This window comes from Pyxicephalus adspersus, chromosome 1, assembly GCF_032062135.1.
Source record: "Pyxicephalus adspersus chromosome 1, UCB_Pads_2.0, whole genome shotgun sequence".
In the NCBI taxonomy this organism is placed as follows: Eukaryota; Metazoa; Chordata; class Amphibia; order Anura; family Pyxicephalidae; genus Pyxicephalus; species Pyxicephalus adspersus.
Window position 1 is genome coordinate 47,227,801 of NC_092858.1, and position 11,812 is coordinate 47,239,612.

Genomic DNA, 11,812 nt, shown 5'->3' on the forward strand with positions numbered 1-11,812 from the left:
TTGGAATCCCAATCTAATGAAATGGACTGCTTACCGCAACACATTGCAATGCAAACAGCAATGTGTGTACATTTAAAAAATGCACCTCTTTGCTACTGTGGGAACGAGCCCTAAGGCTTAATGAATCCTAAATGCAAAACACAAATACAATATTTTATATCTTGTGTCTAAACATTGTTTATTGTAAATGTTTTTTTTTTTCCATCCCTGACCATATTACAGAAAATATATTCCATGAAGCTATGGAACATAATGTACTATATATGAGCTACAAGTAGCAGTATAACCAGCATTAAAGCGGAACTAAACCTAAAATACAAAAAATTATAGGCCACGTTCAGAAGAGATCTTTGATGCCCATTGTGCAATAAAGTGTACAACCACTAAAGGGTATGCTATTATCTGTTTGAGACAATCAGAGATGTTTTACACACTTAAAAAAAAAAGTGGAAGGAACTTTAAAGATTGAAAAGTATTTCTTTAGTTTAGTTTCAAATGCAGGTAAAATAAAATATTCCAGTTAACACTTCATGTTCAAATTTTTTATTTCTGCCAAAAAAGAAAGAAACATACAATTGACACTTTCTAAAATTTTAAAAAATAAAGAAAAAACAAACAAAAAAAAGCAATACCAACAAAATGTTCATTTAAAGCAAGAGCCAAAGCAAAAACATGACAAAGCATGTCCATAAACATTAACACAATTGTAGCTTGGTCATGTATGTTTTGTTTTATGTACACTTTATGTATTGCTCAGAACCCTTTTCTACTTATATTTTATGGCTTGCACATTTTAAGGCTTAGTCTACACGGACGTTTTCCCCAGCGTTTAACCTGAAGCTATAAGAGCCCATGTTTGAAATTCCCATGCAATTCAATAGGCTAATCTACACCAGGATATTTTCTTGAGGCACGTTTATGAGCGTTATCTATAACGCTGCTTGCAACGTTTAAAAAGATAAAACGCAGGTTAACGCTGAAAAACACCAAAAAACATGGGTAAACGCTTCAAGTGATTTCATTGGAAGCGGTTTCCCGTGTTTATGAGCACTTGAAACGTAAACGCGGGAAAACGCAGCATAGACGTAATGCATAATAAAATTAAAGTCAAATAAAAGTGCATAAAAGAGCATATAAACGCAGTACGAACGCTTACATGCGTTTTTAAAAACGTCGGTGTAGACCCAGCCTAATGCAAGAAAAAGCAGACCTGACTTATTTATGACCTAGAACACCACAACACATAGCAGGACACCACAACACAGTGGTAAGCAACAGTGAGGTGTCTTGGTCTGTTCCTCTTCTAATCTAGTATGTTGGCCTGTCATTTAAAATAACTGTCAACCTTGTTTACACTGTATCGCAGAAACACATGGTAAACTATTTGTTTTACAAACCTCACTTTCATGTCGGAATGTGAAACTTTGTTGATGCCAAAGACTATGCCATTACCTAGAATGTTTCAATCTTTCATGCTTCAAGTTCTGAAACCTGATGGCAGCTTACCAAAAGTCACATCCACCACTACTATTATCGATGTTACCATACCCACAGTGGAAATGAAGGACACCTTTAAAGGCTTCAAAATTAATTGAGAATGCCTAAAAAGTAAGGACACAAACAGTAAATAGGCTCACTAATAAGCTCACTAGCTGAAGACATTGTTGAGCAATTCCTCAAAGTTTACAAGGGATTCAGTAATGTAATTTAAGTCAGAACAATAAATACTGCTCTCTCCCTCCCTTGCTCTGTGCATCTTTTTCCCTTTACATGCAACCTGCTGGCAGACATCATATTCACCGCTGGAATGATTAATAAAACAATCTCTCTCAGAACTATATAATGATTGGTGTTTGCAGCTTGCCAATGCCCATAGCCACAATTTTATTCTATGTGTATCTTATTCAAATACTTGGTGTTTTAGTAGCATTGAATAAAAGTATGTAGATCAGAAGTTGACTTTTATTGGTTCACACAAAAAACTTCCACCTGAAAAAAAGCATCAGCACATAATGTGCATAGGCTGCACAGAAAATATTTATAGAATAGTAGATTCAAAAGAAAACCTGGGCTTATATACATAGCAATAGATAATTATTTAGAAAATCCTTGCAGACATTGGTCCACTTACGGTAAACAAAAAAGAGAATAAAAGGTCCACATAAATGGTAATTTTACTGTCCACACTGTTCACAAAAAATGCCAGTGAATGATAGGGAAATGATAAAAAGCTGCACCTTGGTAGGTATAACATGAAATAATATTTACAACACAAGGAAGAACCTATGCTATTTCAAGATCACAAGTTTGATTGACCAGATCAGAACTTATCAGGCTGTATCAGTGTGTTTCAGCTGAAATCAATGGATAAGCATGTGTAGAAGATCCATAAAGATCAGAACTCATCAGGCTGTATCTATGTATATCAGCTGCACTCAATGGAGGAACATGTGGAGCAGATCCATACAGCTATAGCACAAATTCAATTATGACAGACACTCTGTGTGAAATCTGGGTTCAAAAAGAAACTAAATAAAGTAAGAAAATGGCATTCTCTGCATATACAATAAAATTATCTCATTTATGCAGTATCCTCTGTCTACAGAAACATCCTGCCACCACCGTGTGAGAATTTTGTATTCAGCTCTTGAGATTTCCGTAACAAAGCTTTCTTCTGAGCATCATCAAAGCGATTCACTTGCAGATCTTGTTCTCTGTCAAACGCTCTTCTCTCCTTCGGTTTATCCTTCTCTTCTTCAGCTTTCCGCTTTAGCTTTTTCCGGTGAATATCTAAGAGGGACTCTGATCTTTTATTTTCCTGACAGGTGAACAAATAGGGTTAAAAACTGAAGCTGTTATCACTGGCAACTAGATATTGGCTTTCATGGACCTAAATAAAACAGATAAATAGCAAGTGACTTGCTGGTAATTATTCTAGTTATTAGGGCAGAGGCAGACTACTGGCAGGTTTAGTGGAGTGATCATCTATTACAAAGATTTTATAACAATTTTTATTTTCTAAAATTACAATTCTTTTATTCTGAAAATCAACTTGTAATCGTAGCTTTTTGACAGTATTGTTTCATCTGGAAACCAAATATTTATATTTGGGGGGATCTAACATTTGGAAATATTACAGAACAAATGTAATTAAACAGCCTTCTAAAATTTACTTCTCAATTCTAAAGTCTTGTAAAAAAAAAAAAAAAATTAATATTAGAAAATTACAAAAAATAAAAATATCAATTGCCCATCTTCAACAAGGTCTATTAAAACAAATCTGACACTGACTGGTCTGTAAATAAACCTGTACAGTTTAAAACCCTTTTCCTCTCCTCTACTGCAGATGACAAATTGGCAGGGCTGGATTAAGACCCTTAGAGCCCCTAAGCACTTAAAAGATTTTGGTGCCCCAAAATAAATATGTAATTCAAAATATAAACAATAATAAACCATAAAATAAAATTCATAAAAAGCAATTTTATTTATAGAAATTAAACCAAACTTACAGTAAGATGGAAAATAAATCAAACTGAAGAAACTGAATTTTTTGTTTGTCAACTTATGCCAAGCCTAAGTATTTTTAGACAAGAGTAAAAGAAGAAGGAAAGCTTTTTTTGCAAAATCATGAATAAGTAAACTTAATGTATGTTATGTAGTCACAGAATTTTCAGCTTGTTTCAACATGATGCATGAGCCTCATAAAGTTACTACACAACTCTTTAGAACTTGCCTGATGCAGGCACAGCCTACATGAGAGTTACAACTCAGTTTTGAAATCAATGCCACGCTATAAGCACAGAGGCCATAGTTCTACTTTAGCTCTACAAATGCTTCTGGCATATAACAACCTGATTCCATTCATGTAATGGGGTTGTTAAACAAATTCGTCATTAGGTGAGGAGGATAGTATAGACCCAGTCTGCAGCGCTGTGAGTGTGCAGCGAGAAGCTTACTGACAGTCAGTAGACCAGGGATCGCAGAGGAGAAGACAGAAGAGGAGACACCACATGGATGTACACTATACAATTTAGTACACTGTACTCATTGGAGAAACAGGTAGTAAGTGTGGGAGGTCTTTAAACAGGTATATCGTGAAGGGAGGCCTATCTGTACTTTATTTTGTTCAACTCTGCACAGCAGAAGTTACATTTATAGGCTGTTGATATTTACAACAAGAAGTGTTCATTCAGTCTGCATACACAAGCTTTATAGTGATTTTCAATAGAAATAATAGTTTGACCTCCTAAGGAACAAATTAGTTATGGCACATAAGGTGAACAATTGACTTACATTATAGGTGGATATTTGATCTGCCAGTTTTCTGTCTCTTTCTAACACATACGGATTTTCTTCACTTTTATTACTGGAAACTTTTCCCTCTTGCTTTTCCTTAAAAATACATAAATGTAGGTTAAAATGACAATTGCACAGTACAGTGTTAATGGTTTGTAATGCATATTGAATAATAATAATAATAATAATAATATTATGCATATACAGTGTTCAAGCAAAAAAGAAAAAAAAAAAAAAGGACTACCTTTTAATGATTTTTACAATGTAATATGAATGCAACGAGTCATTAAGTTAATATTAATTCAATATAATATATTTTCAAAGTTGAATGATATCCAGATATAAAAACCACAACTTAATCCAGTTTCAACTTGTACTTACATATGTCGACACAAAAAGATAGATCTGATCCAAATATTTAATCTGGTTGTTTGAAAATGCTTCTGAGTCTCCTTTGCAAGCTGTAACACGGTCTAAGGCCCAGAAATTGTTAAATGGCTATTGGTAATTTAATGCTCTAGGATAGCTTTTGTGCCTCTACTGACAATAGAGTACCCGATTTAGGTAATTACTTCAGAGACCAAAGAAGTCCTTCATTTGTTAGATGGCTTTCATGTAAACGCTGTACAAAGATATTTAATTCCAGCAAAGACTACACTGTATTCAATAAAGCAGAGCAAATTGCAATTACTGGATTAGTTCACTTTAGTACTGCAACTCCAGCAACCAGAATTCACTTCACTGTAATTAGAGCAGATAAAAAAAAAAAAAAAGATTCCCTTTTGTTAAGCATTTCTGTACATCATCTTTGCTCTTTTTTGGACTATAATTTTCTAAACCTGATTGTCCATCAAAGAATGCCGTTCTTTGCACATTTTCCTTGCTCTTTTTACTGTTTTATCGAATACGTTTTAAATATTTTTTATTTATTTAGCATACTTTATTATTTTCAGGCATCTATAGTGCGTTCAGGAGCTTGTTCTGCACTTAGATTTTGCTGTTTATTTCCTACACATACAAAAGGCAATTTCTGGGGAAGCAAATTAACCTAACTGTATGTTTTTAAATGTATGAGTACCTAGAGGTAACCCACACAAACAACAAGGAGAACATGAAAACTCTATGTATACTCTGTAGCCAGCACTCTATCCTGGATGGGACGTTTAGTTTCCATAAAAAACTTGCAACTGCAATATTTTATTTTCAGTCAATTTGAAATAAAAATAAATAAAATAAAATAAATATTATTTGCTCTGGAAAGCACCAGTCCAAACCCACTAGTTTTAATGAGCATCTGTCAGTCTGCTTTAGGTTTTTTATTTTTATATGGAATTTTTTTTTTTTTTTTTTACAGCATTTAATTATTTTGAGTTTAAAATAATTTACAACCTACATGTGCATATGTTCACTGATGAACAGAGAACTGATGTACTGACAGAATTACCTGATGCTATCCATATATCACACCACTGCTAAAGAGAACACCGTTTTTTTTATCAAAACTAAATGTCCATTTGCTTTTTTTATAAGCATATATGTATCCTGTTCTTAGGCTACGTACACACGTGCAATAATTATCGTTGGAAACGAATGACTAATGACCAATCGTCCGCTAATCATTAACAAAAAAAGTGCACAACTACGCCAATGAACGAGGAATGTCGCTGGAAACGTACGACTGTCCCGGCAGATTTGATTGGGGTATGTATTGTGTGTACAGTCGTTCAGGGATTGTGGGTTGTTCTGCGGTACACTTTCTCCTGTACATCTCACTTCCTGCATCGTTCAAACGATCGTATCTAGTGTGTGTACATTATTGGTGGATTATATTTGAACGATCATATTGTTACAGCATGTACATTATTGTGCACAATTCGATCGTTAAAAATAATTGTTCATAACCGTTAGTCGTTTGTTTTCTAACAACAATTATTGCATGTGTGTACCTAGCTTAAATGAAATCCCACCTCTAACACTGGAGGAATTAAAAGCTTACAGCTTTGGAGTAATGGCAGAGCGGTAGCAGCTTTCCAGCTACAAGGGCAGTAACAGAGAAAAAGCCCCCCCCCACCCCACCCCAACACACAGATCTGACTCCTGCCACTTACAAAATAATTGTGCATAATCGTTGATCAGTTGTTAATAGTTTGTTTTCTAATGATAATTACTGCACGTGTGTACATAACCTTAGTCTTTTTGTTGCAGGGATTCAATTGCTGTTTGCTATGTCAATACCATGACCAGAGCTGTATTTATACATTTTTTCATTTATGGCTGTATTTTTATGCACGGCCATGCAAATCCCTATGCTTTGGTCATTTCAATGCAAATCAAACTAGCACTCATTCTGCTACCTAGCACACCTCTACATGAAAGCCCTTTTTATAAATGTTTTCCAACCTTTACCCCCCCCCAAAAAAAAAAAAAAAAAATCAGATCAAGTATTTTTTATTGAATTAAGGTAAAAATTATATGAATATTTAAAAGTTTTTGGGAAGTGTAGCATGCCAAATTGAAAAAGCCACAGTGTCATATTTTACAAACAGGTGAACAAGAAAAGCAGGGATGTATGGGAAGCGGGATCACCCTGTTAGTATACAAACCTTCCAAGGCTTATGATTTTTCAAAAATACGAATCTCACGGGACTCCAGTGGGATAGGGGGTCTAGTCACAGAAAAAAATCGCTGCTATTTAAACACATGGATCTAGAAGATTCACCTGCCGAAAATGATTTATAGGCGTATGTGTTTTGGAATATAGGGGTACAACAACTAGCAGACTCTCAGTTTAGCCATAAATTAAATAACACATCCTCCAGGTAGTTTCTCTTAAAAAACACAGAGTACAATTCAGCTGATAGGGTTTTTGGATCCTGATATACTGCTTTCCATTGACATTTGTAGGGATTTCTACAAAACTGGTGTAGCTGCCCAGCGCAACAAGATTCCTTGTTTAACCAACTGATTTAAGATGATTTTGTGCAAAGAATTCTAGAATTAAGCCCAAATAGTTCAAAGATTCAGTGAAGCAGGGAATAACATGACTAATACTGTAGACTAAATGAAAATATTATTATAAAATGGACTATAAAACAGAATAATCTGTTAAAGATAAACAGATTAAAGAACTGATAAAGAACTTACTCGTGTTCTCCTTTCTCTGTCTGCAGGGGTGTCTGTCCACTCAGAGCGGTCACCAGACTTTTCATTAGTTCTCCGCTTGAATGTTCTTGGACCTAATCCAAAATTGGTTAGCTCTGGAGGAAGCTCGGTCATCCATGTCTCCCTGGTTGGGTTTTTGGGGCCATCCTTTAGAGAAACAGAGTAAAGCTGAAACTACAACTTCTTAAACATACAAAAAGTTGTTAGCTAGCAAAATATAATTAAAAACCTTGCTATATCCAGCTTAGGATCATGTAAGCATGCAAGCCAAAGATCTGCTAGTGAAGTGCCACTAAACTGGATTTATTTATTCAATTATTAGTAAAAACCATGTGAAAATCAAAAGAGCTTGATTTAATAAGTCACAAATATTTTTTATATTGTATGACTTATTGGCTAAAATTCAAAACAATAAGCACTCAGTTCTGTCATTCCTGTTTTCCAAATGGTTCCAATATTTGTAATAATGTAGCGAATCCGACAGTACAAGGATCCCCGAAATGACCCATACATTCTCTAACAGTCACACATCACAAAGGTTGTGAATTTCTGACCAGGCTTTTATTTTTATTTACATTATGTGGCAAACTAAAAAACTACAAGTGATGGATAATATTATAAAATCACAGCACATGAGACCACAAGCAGTTAGCCATTGGGCGCAGGTACAAATTGTACTACTGCTCGTGTGTAGAACATTGTTCATTACAGGCAGAAACCTCTGAACTTACATCTTTTTCTGTAAGTTTCTGCTTCATCTTCCAAGCTCTGCGTTCAATCTCCTCAGCGACATTTGACTGAACAGGACCTTTTGCAGGTAGTGGACCAATCATTCCATCATCGTCTTCACTATCCGATGACTGAAATCAAAATAAATCATAAACTTAATTCTAATGTGCTGAATTTACCCAGTTATCACCTGCACAAAAACATATTAGAGAGAAAAGCATTATGTGCCTCGGAATGCAAGATAAAAGATGACCAGATGTCACATTAATATACAGTGTTCTCCCCAGCCCCTTTTAGCTGGGTGCACCACCCGGAGCTTTTCAGTAACCACCCGGCTGTTTTTATGTGGCTACTGAAGAGTTGGGTCACAATACAGGGGCTGCCACCCCCCTACAATTTCTTCCCACCTGGCTCAAAAAAAAATTCCTGGGTTGAGCACTGAATATATATAGCAATTGTCTATTCCAGCTATTCACCTCATTTAGGATTTTGGTATACTTGCTAAAGAAAATGTTAATCTTTACTGTATACCTGAAGAACAGTATAGGCTTATACAGAAGGGTATTCAAGATAATATTTGGTAGATGCCTCTTGATATTCAAGAAAATGCTATTTCCCTGGTCATCACGCTGAGGCTTTGGTTTACTTTGCTTCCAAGTCACTAGCAGGACAGTTATAGGTAAAGACCTTTGACAAATGCAGCCACGTATTATATGCCACGTATAGCCATTATGGCTATACTGAAAGAGAGATAGGCCAATTATATGGTACCACATCCCAAATGGTTGACTTTCTAAGACATGAGCCTCTGTTAACCTTTTTCATAAAAACTTGCTCTATACTCTGCTCTATAGCATATAAAGAGTCTGGATTACCATATGCAAAGTACAACTTTCTCATAAAATTTGAACGTTTATCCAATGATATGACACTTTTTTTCTTTTTATCTTGTTTTGGACCCTTTTCTTCTTGAAGAATGGACAAATCAGCACATTAGCTGAATTCTGAGGTTAGGGTGACAGATGCATATGCATTGCCATGGGTGCATGTGGTTTGAGTGAAAGCAACCCTGACAGCCCTGATGCCAATATCAATTACAATATGGCAGAGCCTAAGGAGTAAAAACAATTCTCAGAAAATATTTTTTAGGATATGACACCAGAACATGAATTTAATGATGATAAATCCAGTTGGTAGTATTTAATTTTCATTCTTGTTGACAAGTGTGCTTTAAAAGTAAATAATTTTGTCAGTGTTTAAAAACCCTGCTTATATGTAGAGTGTAAATATATATGTACAACATTACAACTTATTTTATATGCAGAACATGCTTCTGGGTTATTGGTTGTGCAATATAATTTTGCCTTCTTTGCCGCAAACCAGTAAGGCAGCTTGTAACCCATAATTAATGTGTTGATGTCCTCTGATGATTTATACGACATGTGAATTACGCGCTGCCTCTAATCTACTTACAAGAAGACAAATTTCTTCCATTAAAAGCTGAAAACCACATCCTCCGTGTAACAGCCAGAAAGCAAACTACATTCATTTGTTATTACTCTTCTGGAAAAATAAAGAATATTTTTAAGATAGAATACAAAAGCTGTACACAGCTGAAAGGCAGAAGGATGTGATCCTTGGGGTTCAACTACAAGAAAAAAGCCATGAACTTGCTGCTTGCCTGCACTTTCCAGGAAACGGAACATAGGAACAGAAACTGTTTAGTGCATCCTCAGGTACTTGAAAAGCAGCAACTTAAGCACCGAAGACAACGGTGTTCTAGAAAACTGTTGATAATTATAAAAAAAAAATCACTAGTTACAACTGGAAAGCATTCACATAAATTCTACAGTTACCTTCTAAATGTATTCAAAGGGAGAATGCTTCACAGTGTTATTTTTTAAACAACAATCCCAAGTTGTTAACTTGGAAAATTCCACACCAATATAATGCATACAATTACTGTACGCCTACCATACACTACCTTTACCTGCAAGCCCTTATCAATCCTTTTTACTTTGAACCTGGCCTGGAAATTACAGGTGTATGCAACCTGGTCAAGTGGCTTTACTCTTCGGGTAACAGGACAGTAGTCAAGACAACAAAGTATAGTTATGCATCCATTTTAAATCGATTTACATCTTATGTGTTGCCAATTTTGCTGTACACAAATTTGAAGGGCTGTAGAGTCTGTGTCAGAGTTGGCATTTATTTGCCAATTCTGACTCAAACTTTAAATTATTGCTTCTGACTCAGAACACATAGTCCTGGAATTTTTGAAGTAAACACATTGAGACCGGCATTGAGCATTACAGGTAGTATAGATGTCACAAAAGGGAGAATTGTGGGTCACTGATACTAGTCTGCAATCAAAGAATGTAGTGTGACATGACAATGCTAATATTTTTTGAATGACAATTATTTTCAGAAGAAAATTGGGGTTTGTTATATATGTTTTCAGACTGTTCCACAATACAACATTAACCTATCAAATTAAAGAAGGATTTCATTAAAAGAGTTTTCTAGTGTTGCACAGAATCAAGAAAGTGTATGAAACGTAAGTGTTTTTTGATGTCTTGTTATGAAAATTTCTCTTTACTTTCTGTTCCAAAGAAACATCAGGAAATGAAAAAAAAAAAAAGCATTTACCAGCTGTCAGAAGAACTGTAATCACTATTATATAATTTACCCTCTACTTCTGTTTTAGAGAGAATCATGAGATTTCTAATTTTCTGTTCTGGTGGCAAACATTGTGACAGAGTAAAAAGTAAATCAACCTAAATCAAAACAACGAGAAATCTTAGTTTTTTTATATTAAACACATTGCATTAAGACAGACATTATTTTTGACAATGGAAAACACCATAAAAAAAACAGAATTCCTATGTGTGCATTGTGTTGTTCTATAATGTGCTATTTTCTTACTGTATATGTGAATGGTGGTGAAACAATACACACATGCCTGAAACACAAAAGTGTTTGTATGTAATGTAAACACAATAGATGTTGTAAAATTACATAACAAATAACATAAATAGTGTGAAAAAGTCTGCAGTCCCATATTTATATAACAGTGAAAAAATAAACTAATGTGTCACAGTATTTTGTGTAAGATCTTTGGCCCAGTGTCTGCATTCCCTGTTGTCTTTTAAACTGACACATATGAAATGAAGCATAACCGAGCTCCAAAATGTCCTGACGGTTGAATTAATATTTATTTCCTAAATCTGTACTGGTTGCAGTGTGGACAGAATTTTGTCAGCAGCGATTTACATTAAAAAGGTCAGATAAAGTTACAATGTCTGTGAACCAAAACTTTAAATAATTAATCTGTGGGTTTACACTTTGAAGACAGATGTAATAAAGCTTTCAACTGAGTAGTGCTGAAATGCTCCCAAAAAATAAAGAATTGCACAGTCCTAACATTGTAATAAACAAACTGTACAGATGTCAGATCAAATTCATCTCAATCAGCTATCTCAATCTACTGAAAAGCCCCATGACAAGGACAGACGTTACCACTCTCCCTTCCCTAGGTAGTCAGATGGTTTTCCGAAGGGTCAAGTGGAGCAGAAATGCAGAAATAAGTAGTGTTGGTGTTCGAATTTGGGTTGTCCTTATATTC

The 11,812-nt window shown here is 35.0% G+C and overlaps 1 protein-coding gene across 1 annotated transcript in view; it reads right to left on the bottom strand.

The window, feature by feature from the left end:
• Window positions 1-527: 527 nt before the first annotated feature.
• Window positions 528-11,812, bottom strand: part of GPALPP1 (GPALPP motifs containing 1) — a 27,074-nt gene continuing 15,789 nt past the window's right edge. The window contains exons 5-8 of the mRNA XM_072410082.1: window positions 8,190-8,318; window positions 7,441-7,605; window positions 4,294-4,392; window positions 528-2,818 (exon numbers count right to left, since the gene is read on the bottom strand). Of these exons, the coding sequence (XP_072266183.1) occupies window positions 2,600-2,818; window positions 4,294-4,392; window positions 7,441-7,605; window positions 8,190-8,318 (612 nt within the window). The 3' untranslated portion in view covers window positions 528-2,599. The remainder of the gene's footprint in view (window positions 2,819-4,293; window positions 4,393-7,440; window positions 7,606-8,189; window positions 8,319-11,812) is intronic.